The sequence below is a fragment of the Egretta garzetta genome, unplaced genomic scaffold (genome assembly GCF_000687185.1).
Source record: "Egretta garzetta isolate BGI_Z169 unplaced genomic scaffold, ASM68718v1 scaffold425, whole genome shotgun sequence".
NCBI classification, from domain to species: Eukaryota; Metazoa; Chordata; class Aves; order Pelecaniformes; family Ardeidae; genus Egretta; species Egretta garzetta.
Window position 1 is genome coordinate 1,278,403 of NW_009259796.1, and position 20,754 is coordinate 1,299,156.

Genomic DNA, 20,754 nt, shown 5'->3' on the forward strand with positions numbered 1-20,754 from the left:
AGCGGGAAATAAGTATTGAAGCTACAGGACGGTGTAGCTGGTTTTAGCTGTAGCTACTTAAAAGTAACTGTTTCTGAAAAGGGCTGCCTGATGTCCAGTGTGTGTTACTGCGGTGGTCTCAACTCTACCCAGCAAATCTCTCTATTCCTGTGTGGGCAGTCCTCCTGTCTCATTAGAAACTTCCTTTTCTACCTGTTCTTATCCACGTTGCGTTTAGTCAGTAGGTGATTTTCTCCCTTCTACTAGACAGTTAGGAAAAAATAAAGAGTACTCATAGCTGAACCTTTGGAAATATATCAGTTGACTTAAAATCAGCTGTTCATTGCGGAAAATGAAACAAAGATTTGATGGGCACGTTCTTACTATTCAGCTTCCTTTAGCCAAACTATTTGGCTAAATAGAGAAAATACCAAGTGAACAATAGCTCAGCCAGATCATGTATTGGTCTTATGACCCAACGCTGTATCACCTCAGGCTGCGAGCTGCTCGGATTTAAGGAGCTACGCAGGGTCAAGCCTGAGATGAGACCTCTCAGGGGAAGTGCAGGTGGTGAAGGAAGTGGTGTTCATGAGTCAGTGTGTTGTCCTCTTCCGGCCGACTCTCATTCCACGTGAAGCTGGAGGTAGCAATTTCTGTATGCTATTGGATCTTACGAATTGAAAATTGATACGGAAATGAGTGCTGACTGAATGGAAAAGTAAACTTTGGACGCACATTAAGACCATAAAGTTCTTGTGCCTAATATTTTGTGGTTTTTTTCCCCTCAATATTTACAGTTGTTTTTTTTTATTTACAGATGACGCCAAACACTTAGTACCCAACAAAATGAGAGACTTTTTCTGTACCATAAATTTGGACCAAGAAGAAGTTTTTCGTACACAGGTAGTTGAAAAGTCTTTAAGGTAAGCTTAATTTTTAAATGGATATGATAAGCAAGACTGCCTCAGTTCAGAATAAAAACAAGATATGTATCAATGTGCATGTGCTTTTGCTTGTACCTCTTTAAGATGAGAGCTGACTTGTGGCAACTGCTCAGAAATGTTAGGGCAATGTATAAATCATGAGAGTAGTTGAAAGAAGACAAAATTGAGGCTTGTGAGTAGTACAGTGCTTTCAAAATGAAGCATGCTAAAACATATTTCACTATTACTTTATTCTGTTCCATTGGGCAGCACAACATTCTTTTTCTTGCCAGGTTGTTTTCAAGGGAGAGAAATCTGCTTGATACTCACGCTCCATGTTATTTCCTATTTCTGACATGCAGTTGGTCTGTATTGGTGGACTTCTGCTTCTAGTGTCTGTCTTGTAAAACCTCTTTCTAGAATGAAGGAATCGGAACTTTTCCATGGGTAAGAGTTTTGTGTGCTGTGGGATGTCCCCCTGAATAGGTCTCATTCGCTCCTGAAACTCTTGTTTTGGGAACTATAACCAGTATTCTCACAGAATGGCTTGCTTTGCCTCCCTGAGCAGCACTTAGCTGTAGATTCCCCTACTGTCTTAGAGCCTTAAAAACAATCAAACAAAAGAAGTCATGATAACATAGCTGCAGTTGTGTAGGTGCTTTTATGTCTCAAAACTCTTGAAGTTCACTGATGATCCATCCTGAAGCATTGATGCAGCTGTGTTGTTCAGAATATCTGAGTGGCAGTTTCAGTTATCTGGAGGAGACGTTAAATCTTCCTCTTAAAACCAGAAAGCCTGTTCAAACTCTTGAAAGTTTTCCTAATTCTTGTTGTTTCCAGTCGTTTTATTGTTAGTGTTTGTTCTTTGAGCAATCTCTTGGTGTTGCCAGGTGATGAACAGCATACTGCTCATATGGCAAATGTAAATAGGGAATTTTACTTTTCCAAAACATCGTTTTAAAGCCTCCTTATGCTTCCGCATGAAAAGCGAACACCACATACATGCAATCAGGAACAAGTAGTTTGCTCATACTCCTGATCTGTAACTGCTGTAGTCAGATCCAGAAAATTTTCAGAGTTTAACTGGCTGCAATTGAGACTGATTGGCAAAACAAACCCAACTGAATAATCCTTTGGAGAAGAATGTTAAAGACACTGTGTTGATAAAGCAGAAACTTAACATTTTCCCTTCAAATAGACAGTAGTTTGATGGGTAAAAGGGAACCCAGTGTACCTTTTAAAAAGAAGGACTTTGCTGTCTGATTTTTGACGTGTTGATAGTTGAAACCCTAAAGGTTACTGCTATCTTAGAAACAAGACCCGTTACATTTAACTGGTAATACAGTAATACAGGAGATTAAATTTAAATGTGCGACATATTCCTTTGTTCTTCGCTTCCTTGTTACATTTTTATTACGGTCCATTTAAGAATTATTAAATTTATATAATTAATCACCTGATAATAAAAAGTATTAATTGCATAGTAAAACGTTTGGTAAAAAAAATTGCCATAGATCATCAAAATTTTTTAAAATAGTACTGAAGTTTTCACTGAAACTGGATTAAATGAAAACAATGCCATCAGTACTTTACAAAGAAAGGAAGAAAAATCTCGTCACTATAACAAAACAACAACTTGGGGGTGTATGTCTCAGGTGTCACATATAACCCTCCTCCCCCTCAAACTGAGAATTTTTCTGTTGATATGAAATTAGTATTTCTAAGTTGAGAACACTTTATTAGGATTTAGTGTTCTGAATCCCTCTTTGCCCATAGGTGCCTTTCTGTTTCCACTGACTCCATAGGGAAGTCCTTCATCCTCTGAATTACAGCTGTGTTAAGTAGATTCACAGCATGAGTAGGGTTCCACACAAACTGATGAAATGTAATAAAATAAGTCAACTTCTATTAGCAGCAACCAGAGTTGGATGCTTGCACTTGATTACTAGTATGTATGCAGTTATGAAGCCTGACACTTGTTCCAGAAACTTAATTATACCATCTTGTTGCTTATTACTGTGTTAAAGTAGAATACCGTACTAACCTAGAGGTACTGGAAGGGAAGATGAAAGCCCTGATCTCTTATTAGTCTGAAAGCTTTATAAATTGCTTTTCAGTAAGGTGTAGAACAGTATAATTTCAGTCATAAGAACAACTTTGAATTTAATTGTTTTGTTTTATGTTATTTGCTTGCTTTTTCTTATACATGTAATTCACAAGCTGTTTTTGTTACTTTATTCTGGGTTGCAAATTTATACTAGCTGTAATCTAAATTGTATTCTATGAATATCCGCTAGTTAAATGTCTGTGGAAGTAATTGCCACTAGAATTAAAATGATCTTTGACTACAGCGATTGAAAGCTTATAAAGGAATGTATTTTTTAAATGTGCAAAACAAGAGGTTTTGGCTTCCACCAGCACTGGGACTATTGTTAGAGTGCAGATGTGAAGCAAATGAGTTTTCCAAGTTAGAAAAACATGATATAATACTGAAGTGAAAGAAGGACATTTTGACTAATGACTCAAGAAATATTTTCTGACATGGTGTGGGATTTCTGTGGGTTCTGAAAAAAGAAATTATTTTTTTTTTTCCCCTGGAAAGTTTAAAGAACATCCATGAGCCTCCTCAAATATCTACAGTCAAATATGAGGAATTGAGGAAGGGTTGTGGTATGTGTGCGTTGCATTTTTTTTTTAATTTAAACTGAATTCAGTTTCTTTTTTTCACACTGACTTTTGTGTGAATGCAGGGTTATAGCAAAAATTAATTTTCTTGTTGATGTAACTTGCTTTTATCAAATGACAGATCTAGGTGCATTGGTCAGTCTCCGTCATAGAACTGCCAGTTTAATGTAACAAGGAAGGGAAGAGCAAAGGAGTATGTCGCACATTTAAAATTAATCTCCTGTATTACTGTAATCCAGTTATTCCTGTATGACAGTCTGGTCTTCCTTTGAACAGCATTATCTTCTAATTTTGTATCCGTCACAGTCTTTAAAGTTCTTGCATCAAAGTCACAAATGAAAGTACTAAACTGACTGAATCCCTGAGGAACAGGTTGAATAAGTTCTCCATTTTAATTATTCCTCATTGGTATAACCTTTTGTACCCCTTCAGCCAGTTCTGTATCTCCCTAAGAATTTCTTTACTAATCTTTTCTATTCTCTACCTTAAATTTTCTCTCTGTGCCTCATACTTTGCTAAGGAATAATCAACAACTGATTCATAAGACAGGTACAGGGAAAAATGTACCAACATGAATAAAACAATGTGTTACTTTTTATTTATGCTTATATTATTGACCTGCTCTTTCTTGCCAAATCCAAGACTTCATGTAATGTTGAGGTCAAAATAATGATTGTTTGTGGCTGATCATTCTTGGGTGGGGGTGTGTGTGTTTTTGAAGTTTGCTCTCTTTAGCCATAGGATATGGCTGCTAAATAGGTTCTTGGAAGACTCTGCTAATAGCCTCAATCCCAGACTTAATTATCTGATTATAATTGGATGCATAGAGTTATACTGATCCAGCAAGAAAAGGGGCTTAACACTTAGTGATACACACTTGTTGATGTACATTGTAGTCTAGTGTTCCTCTTAGGATGTCCGACTGAAGCTGAGTTAGTAGCAGAGTTTCCCTTGATACCAGTGCCAGCTAGTTCACTCTTTCTGCTGTAGTATCTCTTTGTTTGTACTGGTGCAGCTATTAAGTGTGTAGCTATTCGGGAAGCCCTATCATGGAATTGACCTAAGTTTAAAATAAGCCTTTGTTTCATCTTTTTTGGTCTGAGTTCTTGTGTCAATACAATTAAAATGAGCACTGAAGGTGATAAGGAAATTGAGGCTGCTTAGGGCTGCACTGCTGCTCGTGAACTTACACCTAAGGAAAAAAAAAACATGGGGAGCTGAAAAAACCCCAAACAAATTTTTCAACTGAGAATTCTTATATTATTTCTCAGTGTAGTGCAAAGGCTAATACTGATTTGTCTGCTTTGAAGTCTATGGTAAAAGGTCTGTGTTAAAACAAGAGGAACATTTTCACTTGTGAAATTCCTCATAATGAATTCCTGCAGTTAAAGCTCTTGTTTCTAAAAATCAGTTCTAGAAATATGAAATACTGGATTTTTCACCTGTGTTCTTTCCCACTTTTTAAGTTAGTTATCAGCTCTTCTCTTATTTTTAACTTAATTAATGAACCATTGATCCTTAGACATTTGGTGTTTTTTCTGGAATTATTTTGGAGGGAAGAGAGTAGGGATGATATCCTATTCTTCCTGGTGTCCCTTTGGGTAGGTAGTAATATGAGCTGATGGTTCCAAACATAAGCATATTTGTATTAGCTTAATAAAGTATCGTAACAATGCAGTGTCAGAAGGGTACTTTACTAGGAAACAAACGAACAAAAAACCCCACCTTTGTTTCTGACTTTGGTATAACTGTCATCACAGTACTTTCCTATAGAAAGAAAGCAGAGGCTAAAACTAGTTTCATGAAGTTGAATGCCTTTCTCTGGTGATGTTAATACATTGTAATTGAAAGTATTTTAAGTCTTTAAGAATCCAGTAGTTGCAAAATAGAAGGGTTTTTTTGTGGATGCACTTGATTTTCAGAATTCACAACTTGCAGTGACACAAATAACATTGTGGTTTTGGTCAGTCTTTTGAAATACAACGTTCCAACTACTGGCTATGATTGCATCAGTAAGTACTCCTGAAATTTAATGGAAATATAAATTCCTTGAGGTACAGCACATTTTGTGGAATACGTCTAACATAGAGGAACCCAGAGTCTTCTTACATAGAAGGCTGTGCAAATGGCTGTTCAGTAGGGTGAACTGTAAACATTGTATTTGACTTCATTAGATGGAGAAATGTGGTGACCATTTCAGCATGCAGGAGAATGTGTGTATTTGAGATTAAGATTTCTCTTTTTCAGTGTTCTGTTTTATAGCTGCTAATGCTTATGGCTTCTTTTTACAGATCTGAATCTTTGAGCATCAAATTTGACACTGAAGTTAGAGCTAAACAAATGTCAGTTAGTGAAGTAATTAAATTGTGTTTCAGTGTAATTTAATCGTGTACTGAATGAAAAGGGAAACATAAAACTTGGGAATGTCTCAGGAAGTCATTTGGGGTGGGTAGAGAACCAACTAGAATAATTTCAAGACAGAAGAATAGAATTGAAATTGTGGAGGAGGCAGCATGTTTCTGCATCTGCATTCTAACTTTTTTTCTTTTTTTGAACATACATGAGGCATTATCAGGAAGTTTTAACCTGCAGTGTTATTGTATGTTCTTGTAATGAAATGGTTGTGGATGGCTTTGATGATAGATAAGTATAGTGCTAAAGGCCAAGGTCTGGGACTGCAGTAAAAGTATAGCATTTTCATGTTTGTCTTCTGTATAAATTACATAGTGTTTTTCTGGATTAACTTTCAGTCTTTCTTTTCAGCCCTTATTTTGGGGAAGAGTTTTATTTTGAGATTCCAAGAACATTCCAGTGGTTGTCCTTCTACATTTATGATAAAAGTGTTTTACAAAAAGACCTGCGTATAGGTAAGTTCTGGGATACTATCTACATGTTGCAAAACATTTGGTTATTTTTAGCATCATTATCTGTGGATAAAGATAGACTTATTAAAGTGATGCATTTTTCAAACACAGTGAGTAAACTTAAAACTAACACACTTAAATCTAAATTTTATTTTTTTTTAAAGTTTGAAAAGCAGGATTTTGTTTCCTTGCTTTATTCTGCTTACTAAAATATGGGGCTTTTTTTAGGCTAATAGGACACTTTATAGTCTCTACATTTTTTTGAAATTCTACTTGTTTTTCCTCTGCTTCTGTTTCACTGGAATATTTGAACAATTGTCACTACCCATAGGTCTTTAAAGAATGAATTGTGGAATAATTCCACAATATTTTCAATTGTGGAATAATTCTTAAAGGTATTTATAGATAGTCTTTTTCTCTGTCAGTACAACCTGTAACTTAATGACTTATAAAGCATTTTGCAGCAACTTACATAGCTTAGGTGAAAAATTACAGGAGGTGGATCTTCCTCACCCCCCTGCATAATGGCTCTATTGCAGCTGCTGTTTGGATATAGTTGCTATAAAGCTCTAACAGTCTGCTGCAGAAGAAACCTTCTCATTACTTGAATTGAGGAAGGAAATAATTTGCACCAGGATGCCAGATAATTTGATATAATAACAGCTTTCCAAAGAGCAATCAGAAGAGTAAAAGGCATCTACCTTCAGTTTGCTGTTTAAACATTCTTCAACACCGTTACTGTTCTCTCAAATCTTTATTATATTCTTTCCAGCCACAAGTGTGTTCTTTATTTTACCTAATCTTATTAGTGATATCCAAGATAACACATCATAATTAACTTAATTTGGCTTTATATAAACTGGGTTTCTGCTTTACTTATGCATCATGTTCCTTGTTTCCATAAGCTTTTCATATAGCATCATAAGCTTAAAAAAGAGTTTAAACAAAACCCAAACTTTGAATCTATTTAAATATTTGTCCTATTCAGATGAAAGTGATATTTATGCTTATTTCTCCCTGCCGCCCTCCCCCAGGAAAGGTGTCAATCAAAAAAGAAGATTTATGCAACTACACAGGAAAAGAGAACTGGTTTATGCTTCAACCCATTGATTCTAATTCAGAGGTTCAGGTAACTATTAAATTGCACACTTAGATTTTTAAAATTAAATATAGATAAGTGCATGTAATGGTAGAAATTTATATTGAGCTGCAGCAGACAGAGGTTAGCATTTGTCTAATTCTTGTGAGACAGTTGTGTCTTTCAGCTTGATTAGAGAATAATGCATATTCTTCACTTCTAAACTGGCTGTATTGTTCTTCATGATACTTAAAACTGGCAGAAGACTTGAAGTAACTGTTTTGGAAATGTCTTAATAGTATTTTGATGTCTAAAATCTTTGCAAGAGGAGCTATGTACTTGAGACTGGTAAATGATTTGGGAAACTACTGAATCTTTTTTTTTTTTTTTAGTCAGTTTTGGTGTTATCGGAAATGATGACTGATTATGTGACATGAAATGGTTAATGTCTCCAAAACTGGAGGTACTTGTGCTGTGCTCGTTTATCTTATTTAGAAATACTTTCTGCATTTGGTATCAAATAACTTGCATTTCAGATCTGTATTTTGGTCTGTGGTTCAAGTTCTACTGACAGGATTATTCTAGTAATACATAAAAATGAGATGGCTCTAGAAGTTGTAGAAATCCTCATTTTGGTTTGAGGAAGAAAACAGAACAGTATTCTTGAGAATTTCTTGGCCTTCTTGCTGTGATAAACAACTTACTAGATTTTAATAGTTTTATCATTTGCCTGAGGGCAACAGTCTTGGAGTTGACAGTGTTTGTATTTTTCTAGTAACTTGGAAGTCCCTCTGGGTAGGGAGACTCCTGTCTGCTTTTACAACAGGTGAATGTGCACGGGATTCTTAAAAAAAGGATGTTATTTTCCACAATTAATCATTTATGAGCTATAAGTTTAGTAAGCAGCTGTTGGGTATATAAAAGGGCATGCAATTTACATGAAGACAGGTTTTCAAAACATCTGAATAGCACTTTCTCTTGTGTGTTGAAAATTAGTCCTTGTCCAGTTAGTGTAGAATAGAATAGCTTAGTTGGGAGGGACCTACAGATTGACTAGTCCAACTTCAGGTTTTCCCATTCTTCTGATTCTTCCACCTAATCGCTCTGAATGTTCTAGAAAGCCCTTTTCAGAGACAAACTGAAGTGCAATTTTGGCTTTGGCTTAGATATTGTCATGCTTGCTGTGTTTTTTCTCAGTCATAAAAATGTATTGAATGAAAGATTACTTTTTGTTATAAAACTCTAAGTATGAAAACTCAATTATAATGTTCCATTAATAGAATTTAGCAATTTCTTACATATTGGAAATAAAAAAGTTTTAATTTTCCATGGCTTTGTAGCTTACAGTGGAATGTGAGCTCTTATGGATACTTTTCCATGGCTGGGATGTGTGTAAAGCACTCCTGCATGACACTTCCATTAAAGGATGACCTCTTCTGCTAAGGTGTGCTCCACATGTTAATCTTCCCTTGAGTTAGAGCATTTGGGTAGGTTTCGCTTCTCTCCTGCTTCCTTTTTCCATTAAGTTTGGGGGAGCAGAGCTGAGACCGTTCCCATTTGCCAGATTCGGCTGAAAGCTTGTTGGTTTGGATATGCCGTACCATACGGAAATGTATTCCTAGGAGATTCACAAGATTATTGGTGGGAGATGGCTGAAAATAGCAGGATCTCACATAGTGTATGTGCAGGAAAGTGCACAAATATTTATAAAGCTAGATAACAGTTCGGGGGGAAAAAAATGTTTTAAGATGTGCTCTTCTTCTTATGGCACCGTACATGTAGTTGACACTTTTTCTTTCAGTTCCCTCCATGTGTTTTCCAGAATTTATGATGGGTGCAAGGCAATAGAATGGTTTAGAAATATTTTGTTCCTTGGCTATATGCAGGACATACTGCAGTTTGCTTGGTTGGGGTTTTGGTGGTGGTTTGTTTTTTTTTTTTTTTTTTCCTTAAATCTTCATTTGTCTCAAGAAAACTACTTTCTGTGTACCAGTGACCTATTTTTCATACAGGCTAACTTGGGTATAATGAACAGCCTGTATATCGAGTACAGTAGTTGTGGAGCTGCATATTGAATATTGTGGTATACAGCTTGTAGATGTACAAAATTCATACCAAGTCCTAAGTGCTTTGGCACAGGCCGTTGTTGTCTTTACTAATAAGTGTGTCTTGGATTTTTTTTTTTTTTCTTTCTTTACAGTTCATTAGTTTTTTAAGTCTGTATGGGAAATTGTCAACTTTAGCATGGTAGGACAAATGAAAGTATCACTGGAAGACATTTGAGTTTGTTAATAACTTTCACGGTTTCTAGAAAGGCTTAAAAGTTAATTAAATGTAACATTTTGTCTTTTGTGGAATTACCAAGTATTAATTTGTTGATTCCTATAGAATAAAACAGAATTGGGAGGTGGGGAAATAAACAGACCAGTCATTTTCTAAAACCACCTTGTAGTTAATTTAGGACTTCTCTCGGGTCACAGTCCACTCCTAATGCAGAAGCTGTAGACCAGTATTTTTCTGTTCTGATTCCACAGTTCTGCACATAGAGGTAATCTGAAGTGGAGGTGATTAAAAGTTCAGCAGAGTATAAGTACTATGTGCTTGAGTTAATGTAAGTTTTTGGTGAAAGTAGTATGCTGGGTATTTCCTTTCAAGTATGTATGGGAAGAGAGTGGCCTCTCCCCAGCCATTGAAAATGTGTAAAAATTACTTTGTTTTTCTGCTGGTTACAATATTATGAATGGATATTCATCTAGTTTTCTTAGAACTTTTTCCTTTGCCTGCTGTTTCTTGAAAAGTATGCGTGAACGTGAGACTACTAGCCAAATAAAGTAGCGTTTGAAAAGTTGAGTGGAACAAACCATATTTAACTGTATCTAGCACAAACTTGTTAATATATGTATATATATTTAAAAAAACCAAAACCTTCACATTTTCTAAAGTGCAGATAGCCTCAGCATGCCAATAAAATTCTTAGGATTGCTTTGCCGCCCCCCCCCCCCCCTTTTTTTTTTTCCTTAAATCTTCATTTAGCTGGTTTGAAATTAGGTCATATTGTTAAATGTGCCCTTGATCTTTGTTATTTGTAGCAAGAAACGTTTTGTAGAGATTCGATCTATACTTGCAAAATACATTGGTAAGGTCAGTCTTTCACATGCTTCTAAGGTTTTTGAAGGTAACTTTAACATTCACTGTTCTCTTTCTTAAGATTGATAGGATTTCCATTTACTGAAGTAATGTATTCCTAATAGATTTCCATAGTGTTCATGTAGAATGTGTAAATTTGGAAAAAAATGGAGATGGAGCCTCAGACTAGCTTGTAGGTTCCTAGTGGCTCAGATCTCTAACCCTAGGAAATAAGAAAGGTCTGGGTAAAGTAAACCTCACGGGGTTATCAGAGTGGAATGGATATGCCTAGTGCTATGGAAGCATCACCCATTACATAGTGCTAGGAGCTCAGTGTGGTCGACGGTAAGATGTAGTACATTTCAGGAACGTGGTGTATGTTTGCTCTAATTTAGAACGGGAAAGCTGGAAGAAAGCCGATGGAAGCTGATAGAACCTGTATCCGCTATGTAGAGATGTTTTTGCAGTAAGCAAACAGAATTAACAATTCAGGAGGTACTAAATGTGAGAATATCATGTAATGTGTGGAGTGTTCTAGAGCCCCAGTTTTACTTTCCATTTGCCTCAAGGACTTCAGTGTACTGAAGATGCTTCTGAGTGTATAACCTGGGTTATTTTAGGGGTTTTCTTTGTTGGGTTTTTTGTTTTGTTTTTAATTCAAGTTCTCTAACTTTGGGCTTAGAATTGTTTTCTTCTACTTAAATGTTGACATAGTGTGTGTGGCATAAAGATGATATTTCTTATTCTCACAAATTCATTAGTTCAGTTGTGGTATTTGTTCTGTTGAGCTGGGGGAAGTGGAAGGAAGGGGACAGTTCAAGAGAAATACTGTAATCTAGAGTTTCTGATGTTGAGGGAGGAACTGGAAAATAACTGTTGGCATTTCTAACTCCGTTTAAGGCCCGCCACCGCCCGCAATATCTTTCCCAAGCATAGGCTACCCTTCAGATGAAAGAGTATGCATCTCCTCCTCTTGAATTTTAAGGAGAGAAGGTTTTATGAAGGAAGCTAACACTGTCGAAAGTTACTTTGTGGTACGCTTGGAACAGTAGTGTGATTTGGTATATGGAATGTGGGCACAATATATGAGTGCCTATTGGCATAAATATTGAAAATACAGTCACTAGCCCGGTTTCCACTTACGAGCTTTAGAAAACTAGAAAACTTGTATATATTATAGATAGTCATAATATTTCATAATGTGGAAATAATCAAAATATTGAAACTGTGAGGAGAAAAAAAACTCTTAAAATACAGTGTGAAAGTGCAGTTGCAGTGCTAAAAACAACTGTGTAACTAAATTGGTTTTGCAGTTCTGAAGTTTAGGTTGGTGATTTGGACACTCTAGTTTTGGCTCCTTTGTTACTATGTGAAACTTGGCCACATAATCAACCACTCCATCTTCCTCTAGTCAGTATCTGAAAATTGATTGTTAATCCATTTGTAAAGTTAAAATGTTACCTACCTAAAATGGTGCCTTTGAACAACTGTGAGATCTACAGATGAAACATACGTTCACATAAAGTGTGCTTATTTATTGTATAAAAATGGCCGATTTCTCTTTGTTTTGAACTAAAACCAATCTGTACAACCACGTTTAAAAGCCAGTTGCATATCATGTCAAAAGTTTGCGATATAGATCTGCAGATCAGCCACTTTAGGAAACTATCGTGCTGCTCTCAACAAACAAAACAAAAAAATGTACCCGGAACTCTCCATACATGTCAGCGAAATATTTACTTAGAGCCATGTTACTGTAGCCATCATGGTGCTGAGTTTTGAACCAACTGCATCTACAGATAGTTCTCAAGGGCAGAAAACTTTCTATTTTACTCCTACTGATCAGTGTAGAACACGATTGGTGTTTGGTGGTTTTTTGGTGTTTTTTTAAAGCAAAAGGAAGATGTTTAGGCCATTCACGAGGTCCGCCTACTAAAACTAGTTAAGTCAGCTATTACAATAAATACTACTAATGTTGTCTTTTAATTTGTCATTCAAAAACCTTGCCTTGTAAGGCTGTTGGCATGCTTCTCAGTGTCCTGTTTTTATCCTGTAAATCTATTTTTGTAATTGAGTTTCTCTGCTTGACAAATATTTTCTTAATGTACCTGTGTTCCAATCCATGTAGTAACAGTTTGCAAAACACTTGGCAGGCATCCCAAAATAGTTATGTTTAAAACTTCCTTATAAAAGAAACTTCACTTCTCCTCCCATGTGACGTACAGAGAGAGAAACACAGCCCTTGCCCAAGGGGATTTACAATAAAAACATTTCAGTTCTATGTCAAAACATAAGTGCTATAGAAATGTGTGCAAGGTGCAAGGTCAGCTAAAGGTTTTATTTCCATTTTAGTGTTGTACAGCAAAACTGTAGTTCAAATTATAGCTTGCTTCCTTTGCCACACTTCAAAATTACCTTTCAGGTCCCTTCCCTGAATTGTAATTGTGGATTACAACTGTAATCAGTGTCATCTGATGTTCCATTTAGCAAATAGACAAATTCTAAGAATACGAAGGAAAGCATGGTTTAGAGGAAAGACTGTCAGTGTGTGGTTATCTTGGATGTGAAAACCAGCATAAATAGACAGGCACTGAAGGGAGAAGTAGTGTTAAGGCAATGTTCAGATGTTTGGGGCAAGGTTATAGTACCAAATTTTGGTCATCCCAAGAAAGCTGAGTGTTATGGTTTGGAGTTTTTGGAGCCTTTTATTTAGAGGATAGAACAGGCTGGCCCTTGCTGAGTTCTGCAGTTAATCCATGCTATGTCATCACTTATGGATCCTTCTTCTTTATACGTCCTACCATATCAGAAAAAAGGAGGAAGCCATGTTTAGCAGACCAGGTTTAGCAGTTATTGCCACCCTTTCCTCTTCTTTGTTGTGTTTACTGTTCCATGAGTACATCAGCAGACTTCATAAAATAGTTGAAAGCTGCACTGGGATGCATAATAAATTTCTAAATGGTCTTCAGTCTGGTGGGATGGCCAGGTTTTCACAGCTGGATATTAAATGTTGCTGGTTACAGCTACTGCGTACTATTCTACTATTCTGAATATACCTAACTGCCTTTAGAGTCCAAGGTCATTTTAGAACTTTCTCCTGAAATGCTCAGAAATTCACAGTCTGTTTGCTCAAGTGTTCATCCCATGCTTAGGACAAAAAAAGCTGAGAGGGACTTTTGCTCTTGGTACTTCCTCATGCTGGAAGAAATATTTTTTGTGTGTGTTAAATCTGTGGAGGCTTGACCAGTTCATGTGCTGTCTGCGGTTGAGGATAATGCTTCTCTTTATCATAGTCTACTTGCAGGTTACATGCTTTAGAATAGATGTTTGCTTGAAGTTGATATATTGGAATTACCTTAAATGGCTTCTAACTGTAAACTATATTATTGTTCTAATTGCTACTTTCAAAATAAAGGCTTTTAAAACTATTTGTGTTTCTCTTGTTTTTTCAGGGAAAAGTTCACCTTGAATTAAAACTGAATGAACTGATAACAGATAATGGATCTGTGTGCCAGCAACTAGTAGTACAGTAAGAAAATATGTTAATCCTTGAATATTTAGTTGTTTGTTAGAACATTGTGATTTGTCTCTCTTAATACTGAATGTCTGCACATCCTGGCAACAATAACATTTTTCTTTTTATATTACTTACCTTGGAGCCTGCCTTGTTGAGGCATTGGGTATATGCCTAGGGAATTCCTGCAGAAGTTTTTCACAACTCCTCATCTCTGTTGCTCCCAAATCACTCAGAGCACTCGCTATTAGGACTCAGAATGGCTATCTGGTATCACTAGTTCAGTGTCTTGTAATTCCAGTTGAATTGGGTCTGGTGAGAAAGCTAGGAATGCCCACTGCAGCTGACGGCAAGAACTTGCAGTACTGCTCTTACTGACAGAATTGAGCTGCTAGTGGTGTTGTTGGGAATGGTGTGAAACTTGTTCAGTAGTAATATTTTGGTCTGGTATGTGAAAATCCACTTCTAGTTTTGCTTCAGAATTACTTTCTCATGCTTAACCATGATAAGGAATGTTTATAGAAAAAGAGCGCGGGAATTGCCGTTTCAGAGCAGCATGTTGCCACGTTTCAGTAAAATTTCTTAGCAACAATTTAAGGAGTTTTCGCTACCAAAATTAATTTTGACCCCAAAGTGTAAAGACATTACGGCATGTCAAAGAGCCTCAGAGAAACAGTAAGGTTTCCGTATATGTTATTTCAAAAAAGACAAATTTCACCAATATTAAAGAAGAAAGCACGGGATGAGACCTATTGGAAGATACTAACTAGTCTATATTCATGTGTTGTTACTCTTAGAGCTGTATTTGCTAATGATCCTTTGTGATGGCTTTGAGAGGCTGAATATACAGGTTAGAGATATTAGTCACAGAAGACCAAAATTCCATGGGTACTGGTCATTCTGTTTCTTTTTATTCATTATTAAGCAATATATGTAAGGCCAGAAATTGATAAGGCGCCAATACAAACACAGCTATATGAAAATGTTTTGACACTCTCATAGAAAGTTGATCTGATAAGGGCATACTAGAAGATACAGGTTTCTCTAGAAACTAATCCTATCCTTTATTATGGAAGAAGCCTGACAGCCTTCTACGTTACTTGCTCTGGGAGACTGTTTGCTTTCATTGAAAAGAGCAGTGGAAGCCAATGGCTTGCAGAGGCTTAGTAGGATTTACAACACTCTCTTGTAACTTCTTTACAATCTCAGCATGAGTAAGGTTCAGGAGAACAAGCCAGTCTTACTGCAGTTTTTTTTTATTTTTGGTGCTTCAGAAAGAAAGGCAGGCTTTTCTGCACTTGTCTCCTAACAGGTTGTGGGATAGGCCATGTGAAGGAAAGGGTATGGACAAGGGATATATAAAGACTAAGGGAAAGTTAAGATTAAAAACTCGAAACGTAGTGAGCTGCTTTAATTTTGCTTTCCAACATTGTTCATTAATTTATATATTAATTCAGAGAGTGAGGTTTTTGGTTTTTTTAAAATCTTCTCTGAGAATTTAGTATGAAAGAACGGGTTGTATTGCGAAACCGTGAGGGGAGGAAATGGTGTGTGGTCTTCCATTTGTCTCAGTGACTTCATGTTCAGATCATGAGGGGAGCAGGGAGAGACCATTCCACTGCCAGTTTTGCGAATGTGATTTTTATTAGGAAGTTTAAATTGCATTCTTTCTGTCTTAGTCATCTATCTAAACCAAGGTGACTAGTGTAGTTGGAGCAAGACCTAGCAAAACAATCTCTCTGCTTTTCTGTTACTTGGTATGAAAGGGGAAGCTCGTTCTGTGATAGAACTAAACCAGTGAAACTGGTAATGCTTTAGTGGCTATTGTAGGCTGATAATTCAGGTAAGATATGGAAACTTGCTGTATATCAATGTATATTTATAACTTAAAGATAATTCTGAATGTATTTCTACTTGTATAGTGGGTGGCAGCTTTGTTCTTTGGGAGTTCTGCTGATCTTATTTTTCTATCCCCCTTGCAGCACAAGGCAGAATTAGAACAACTTTTCGCCCTTGGACTGTTCACCAGCAAAAACTAGCTGAAGCTTTATGACTTTGTTTTATTCCCAGCTTAACTTTCTGATAGAATTTTTTTTAATTTATTTTTTTATATATTCATACGCTTTAGTCCAAGTTAATTTTTTTTGTTTTTTCAATTTTTAAAACATGTTTGGATTCTTAGTGTGATGAAGAAAAGTTGCTTTAGAAAGTTACTGTTGCAGATTGCAGTTTTGAGTAGGAAGTGGGTTACTCACTGTGCCCTCTCTTAGGATCTCTTTATGACAGAGATAAATGATCAAAAGGAAGCCAGGGTTCTCTCGTGGTTGCTGTACTCACCCACTCACTGACACGTGGGAGAGGATTGTGCGTTAAACACTGCAGTATTACATCAGTACTTTTGTCTTCATCTGAGATTATGAAATGCACTAGAGTTCCTTAAAATAAAAATGTTAGTAGTATTTTATTACACATGCTGACAGCCTTGAAATAATGGGTTGTATAAGAAATATATTGTACATAAATATATTTTTGCATGTGTATGTGAGAGCAGGAGAAATAAGAAATCTCTCACTGGACATAGTATTGTAGATGTGGATGTGAGGGCATTTTTGAGACCCTTTAGATCTTGAAGCATGAGGAACTTAGACACTACGTGGGAGATTCTTTGATGGAAAATTTCAACTCTTTAGAATTCTACTTATTTTTTAAATTTCTGAGGATAATTAGTCAGTATAACTTATTGCTATGTTTTATTAGTCACCAGGCCCTGAGAAGTCATTGTATTAGTAACTCCTTCAGAAAAGCTGAAAGATAAGAAGCAGCAGAGCTGTGTGTGAGTAAAAAAAGACAAAGAGTGGGCATATATGTATATTTCTGTCCCTGCTGCTTCTCATCTGTCCAAAACTGAAAAAGCATTGGCCAAAGAAAAAAAAACTGTGGAAAAAATAATTCTTAAAATACAGGCTATAATACTTGCCTTTCAGAGCCATGTTTTACTTCATGTATCTCAATGGAATGAGACAGCGAAGCTTTTAAACCTTCACCAGTTACATTTTTTTGTGGGATAAGAGTATTCTAGATACTTGTGCTGGCTTCTGTGTGTAGGTGAGTTTCTAATGGATTTCTACAATGTATTCCCTGAGAGTCCAGAAGTTCTACAAAGCTGAAAAATAGTAGCTATAACTTTCGCAGCACAAGACTAAAGGTCGTGTTAAGCACACAGACAATACCAAGTAATTCAAGGGCTGTGATTCCGAGCATTATCTGGAGTCCCCTGTCACCTTTTTGTTTGTGGATGAGCCAAAGAGGTGGGATTAGACCTGAGACTGAGAGATGGATTCATATTATTTTGGTTCTATATATGTGGTTATAGGAGCTTTTTTTGCTGGTCTTCTAGATGGGCTTTATGATGAGGATTGATTTAAAAACTGAAGGAAACTCCAGTAGGAAGCAGTTTTTAAGAGTTAAGAATTTGGACAACAGAGCTGCCGCTGATGTTAGCCTCTTACAGCTAATGTGGGATGGAGGAAAACTTCATTTCTCATGCTAGTGTGTACAGTAAAACCATCTTTTCCAAACGAAGTTTTTGGGAAAAGAACATGTGATTTTAGAAAGATAAGTGTTGCTACCTATGATGAATGGATGGTCAGTTGTCACATAATGAAACCAGGAATGCAACTCCTCATGTTTCTTTCTTTTTGTCCTCTATCCCCCTGCCCGCCCCCTTCTGTTTTTGTTTTGAATTTAGATCCTTATTTAGGGCTCTATTCCCCAACTTTATGTAAGGGAAGTAAGCTTGGGGAAGGATAAATATTAATGTATCACAAACTGTGTATCAGCAAAGCTGTGGATAACAGTCAAAAAAACCCCTCACTTCTTAAAAACTGGGAGTTTCCTCCTTTTGCTCAAGTTGACAAAAAGTGGTCACATACAAGATGTACAACTGACTGATCTGGTCTTACTTGATGCCGGGGGAGGGTGGGAAATGGTGGCCAGTTTTCTTAAGGTGGGACTTTCTGAAGCCAGCTAGGGCTTTCAGGTTGTATAAGCATTCTAGAAACATGATATTGAAATACGTTTTTCCCTGGAGAAAGTCAAATTAAGACTTGTAGTTGCTTATCTTAGATCAATTAAACCCTTACACTTTTTTTTTGAAATAAAAGCATAAAGTTCATCTTCCTTTGGTGAAGGGCTATCATAGAGACCACTTACAGTGAGCTAAGCCCTGTTTTTACAATTAATTCTTGTACTAATGGGAAACTTGCTGTTAAACTTCATGCAGGTACACCCACAGACCCTTTCTGAATTAAAATTTTGTTTTGTCTCCGATTCTAAGTTGTTTCCTTCTCTAATGTGTGAATGAGGAGGGGAAAAAGATAATGCAATAGATTAACTGCTGACTCAGTGTGGGCTCTTTTTTTCAAAACCGCAATGGCATGTATAGTAGCACATTTCAAAAATACGTGCTTGCAGCTCTCCTTTCTGGGAGTCTGTAAAAACAAGTTTGCGTGACCATTGTTTGCATATTTGCTGCTGCTCAAACAGATGATACTTGAACGGTTTCTTGCCAAATTAGGTTATTGGATGGTAGTACTTGCCTTCTCGATGTTTGACATGACTTCAACTCTGAAACAAACAGTTCTATGTGTTTACAGTGCAAATACTTGAAAGCCCAGAAATGGCTTATCACAGCTGGATTTTGTCTTTTTTGCACTTTTCTAAATAAATCATGCACTATACTATCTTAAATTCACCTGTCAGTTTGTTACTGTCCTGTTTACACTTTATCTGCTCACATGAGCTTGTTCTAGGGAACATAGCAATTCTTATGAAGCATGCAAATCCTAATGGCTGCAGTTATTCAATTCTACACTTGGAGGACTTCAGTTGATTTGCATAATGGAGGTAGAGTTCGTCAGTCATTGAGGGGGTTTATTGCAGGCTGTGTCTTTTTAAGGACTTATTTTCATCTTACAAGCTGAATATATGCCAGTTGTATCTGAAAGGCTCCTATTTCCTGTATGAAACTTGTCTTGCAGAACAAACTACTGAGATGTGAAGCAAGAATTAATGTAAACTGAAAGATCCCTTACGCTGCACCGTAACTGATCAGTAGTTTGAGAAAAGAACAAAAGACCTTCTGTTAGCTATTGCTTAGACTTTATGTAAAGATGTATAGTTAAAAATACAAATTAAAAGGCTTTTTAAGTTCCTGTCTAGTTCTTCAAGCTCTATGCATTTATGCCCTTAGAATGAAAATTGCTTGTGCCAGCCTAGATAGTTGAAGCTATTTGTCAAAGCTGAAATGTTTACCATATGATGGAAATACATTCATATTCTGACAAGCATAATAAATATATTTTTAGGGTTATTTTCTTTTTTGATTGGTTGAAGTGTTTGGGTTTGTTGTGGTTGGGTTTGGTGGGATTTTTTTTTTCCCCTGCTGTAGAAGATTGCAGTTTTAGCATTGTGCCTGATTCTTTGGGGAAGGGCAGTATTCCTGTGAGATCTGCTAGCTGTAAACTTGCTGAGGTTGTACTTTTCCATTTCTGTTAGGTCTGCTCTAATTAAGCCACTTCAAATATCTTCGAAAATTGTTAGACATGTTTACTGGAGGGTTTTTGTTTAGTAGCTTAAAGCTGTCTGCGATAATTTAGTCTCGTGTATTCAGTCCCTAGGGAGCAACAATCCAGTTCGATAGTGCTGAGTTGATTTAATGGCTTCCTACCCTTAACGGCTACTTGCCTTGCACTGCCTCTGGAGCTTGTGAGATCTTCTGCATGCCTAGGTTAATTTAGGTTGCCAAACTGACGGAACACTATCTTGAAACCTAAATAGCTTTCGGTAAGGCTAGTAAACAGAATCACCGTTGGTGATAGATGCAAGGCAGGAGTGTAAGAGGAGGAGGATCCACCATTTCGGTGCAGTTCAGTTGACTTCGCAGTGCTGTCAGGTAACGTGTCTAAAGCAGGCTCCAGGCAGTAACTGGAGATTTAAGGGATGGTTATGACTGGCGAGCTTAGAGGGAGAGATGGAAGGGGGAGGAGATGAGATAAATTTGGAATAAATTCTTGAGCCTGATGAGTCTGAAAAGGAAAGATTTGGGCATATTAGGAGTTGGTGGTCAGGGGGGCTGTGGAATATTGTTTGGTTTTTGAGATGTTGGAACAGGGTAGGCTGTCGAAGCTAGGTAGACCTTACTTGCTGGCACAGAATTGGGACTTGGGCAGGCGATGAAAAGGAAATGCTAGAGCTGCCTACACAGGGAGACTGACTGGAGCATGAAATCAGCTTGAAGTGACAGATCTATGTGATGAATCTGGAGATTCTAGTTCTGCTGCAAGCTGCGTAGTTGTCAGTAAAATGTTTTTCAGCTTGCAAGAAATCACAAACAAACCTCCCCTTAGTTTGTGTACATTGTGGTCAAGCTGTAAGAAGACAGGGGAGGCCAGAACAAGCTGTTTCTGTAACCAGAAGTAGGTCATTGTGATCAGTTTTTGTTTATATGATAATACACATTTTCCCCCAGGATCACTATGACAAGTATGCAGGTCATTCATACAGTGATCAGGAAGGGAGTGAGAA

The 20,754-nt window shown here is 36.9% G+C and overlaps 1 protein-coding gene across 3 annotated transcripts in view; it reads left to right on the top strand.

Moving 5' to 3' along the window:
* The first annotated feature begins 540 nt into the window (after nt 1-540).
* Nucleotides 541-20,754, top strand: part of RASA2 (RAS p21 protein activator 2) — a 40,035-nt gene continuing 19,821 nt past the window's right edge. Inside the window, exons 1-5 of one of the 3 annotated variants that reach the window (XM_035895283.1) lie at nt 541-622; nt 797-902; nt 6,351-6,454; nt 7,486-7,580; nt 14,108-14,184. In XM_035895283.1, coding sequence (XP_035751176.1) covers nt 568-622; nt 797-902; nt 6,351-6,454; nt 7,486-7,580; nt 14,108-14,184 — 437 coding nt within the window. In that variant the 5' untranslated portion in view covers nt 541-567. Of the gene's footprint in view, nt 623-796; nt 903-1,270; nt 1,350-6,350; nt 6,455-7,485; nt 7,581-7,921; nt 7,993-14,107; nt 14,185-20,754 lie in introns of those variants that run through there. The other 2 variants (XM_035895284.1, XM_035895285.1) reach the window with 2 other exon arrangements.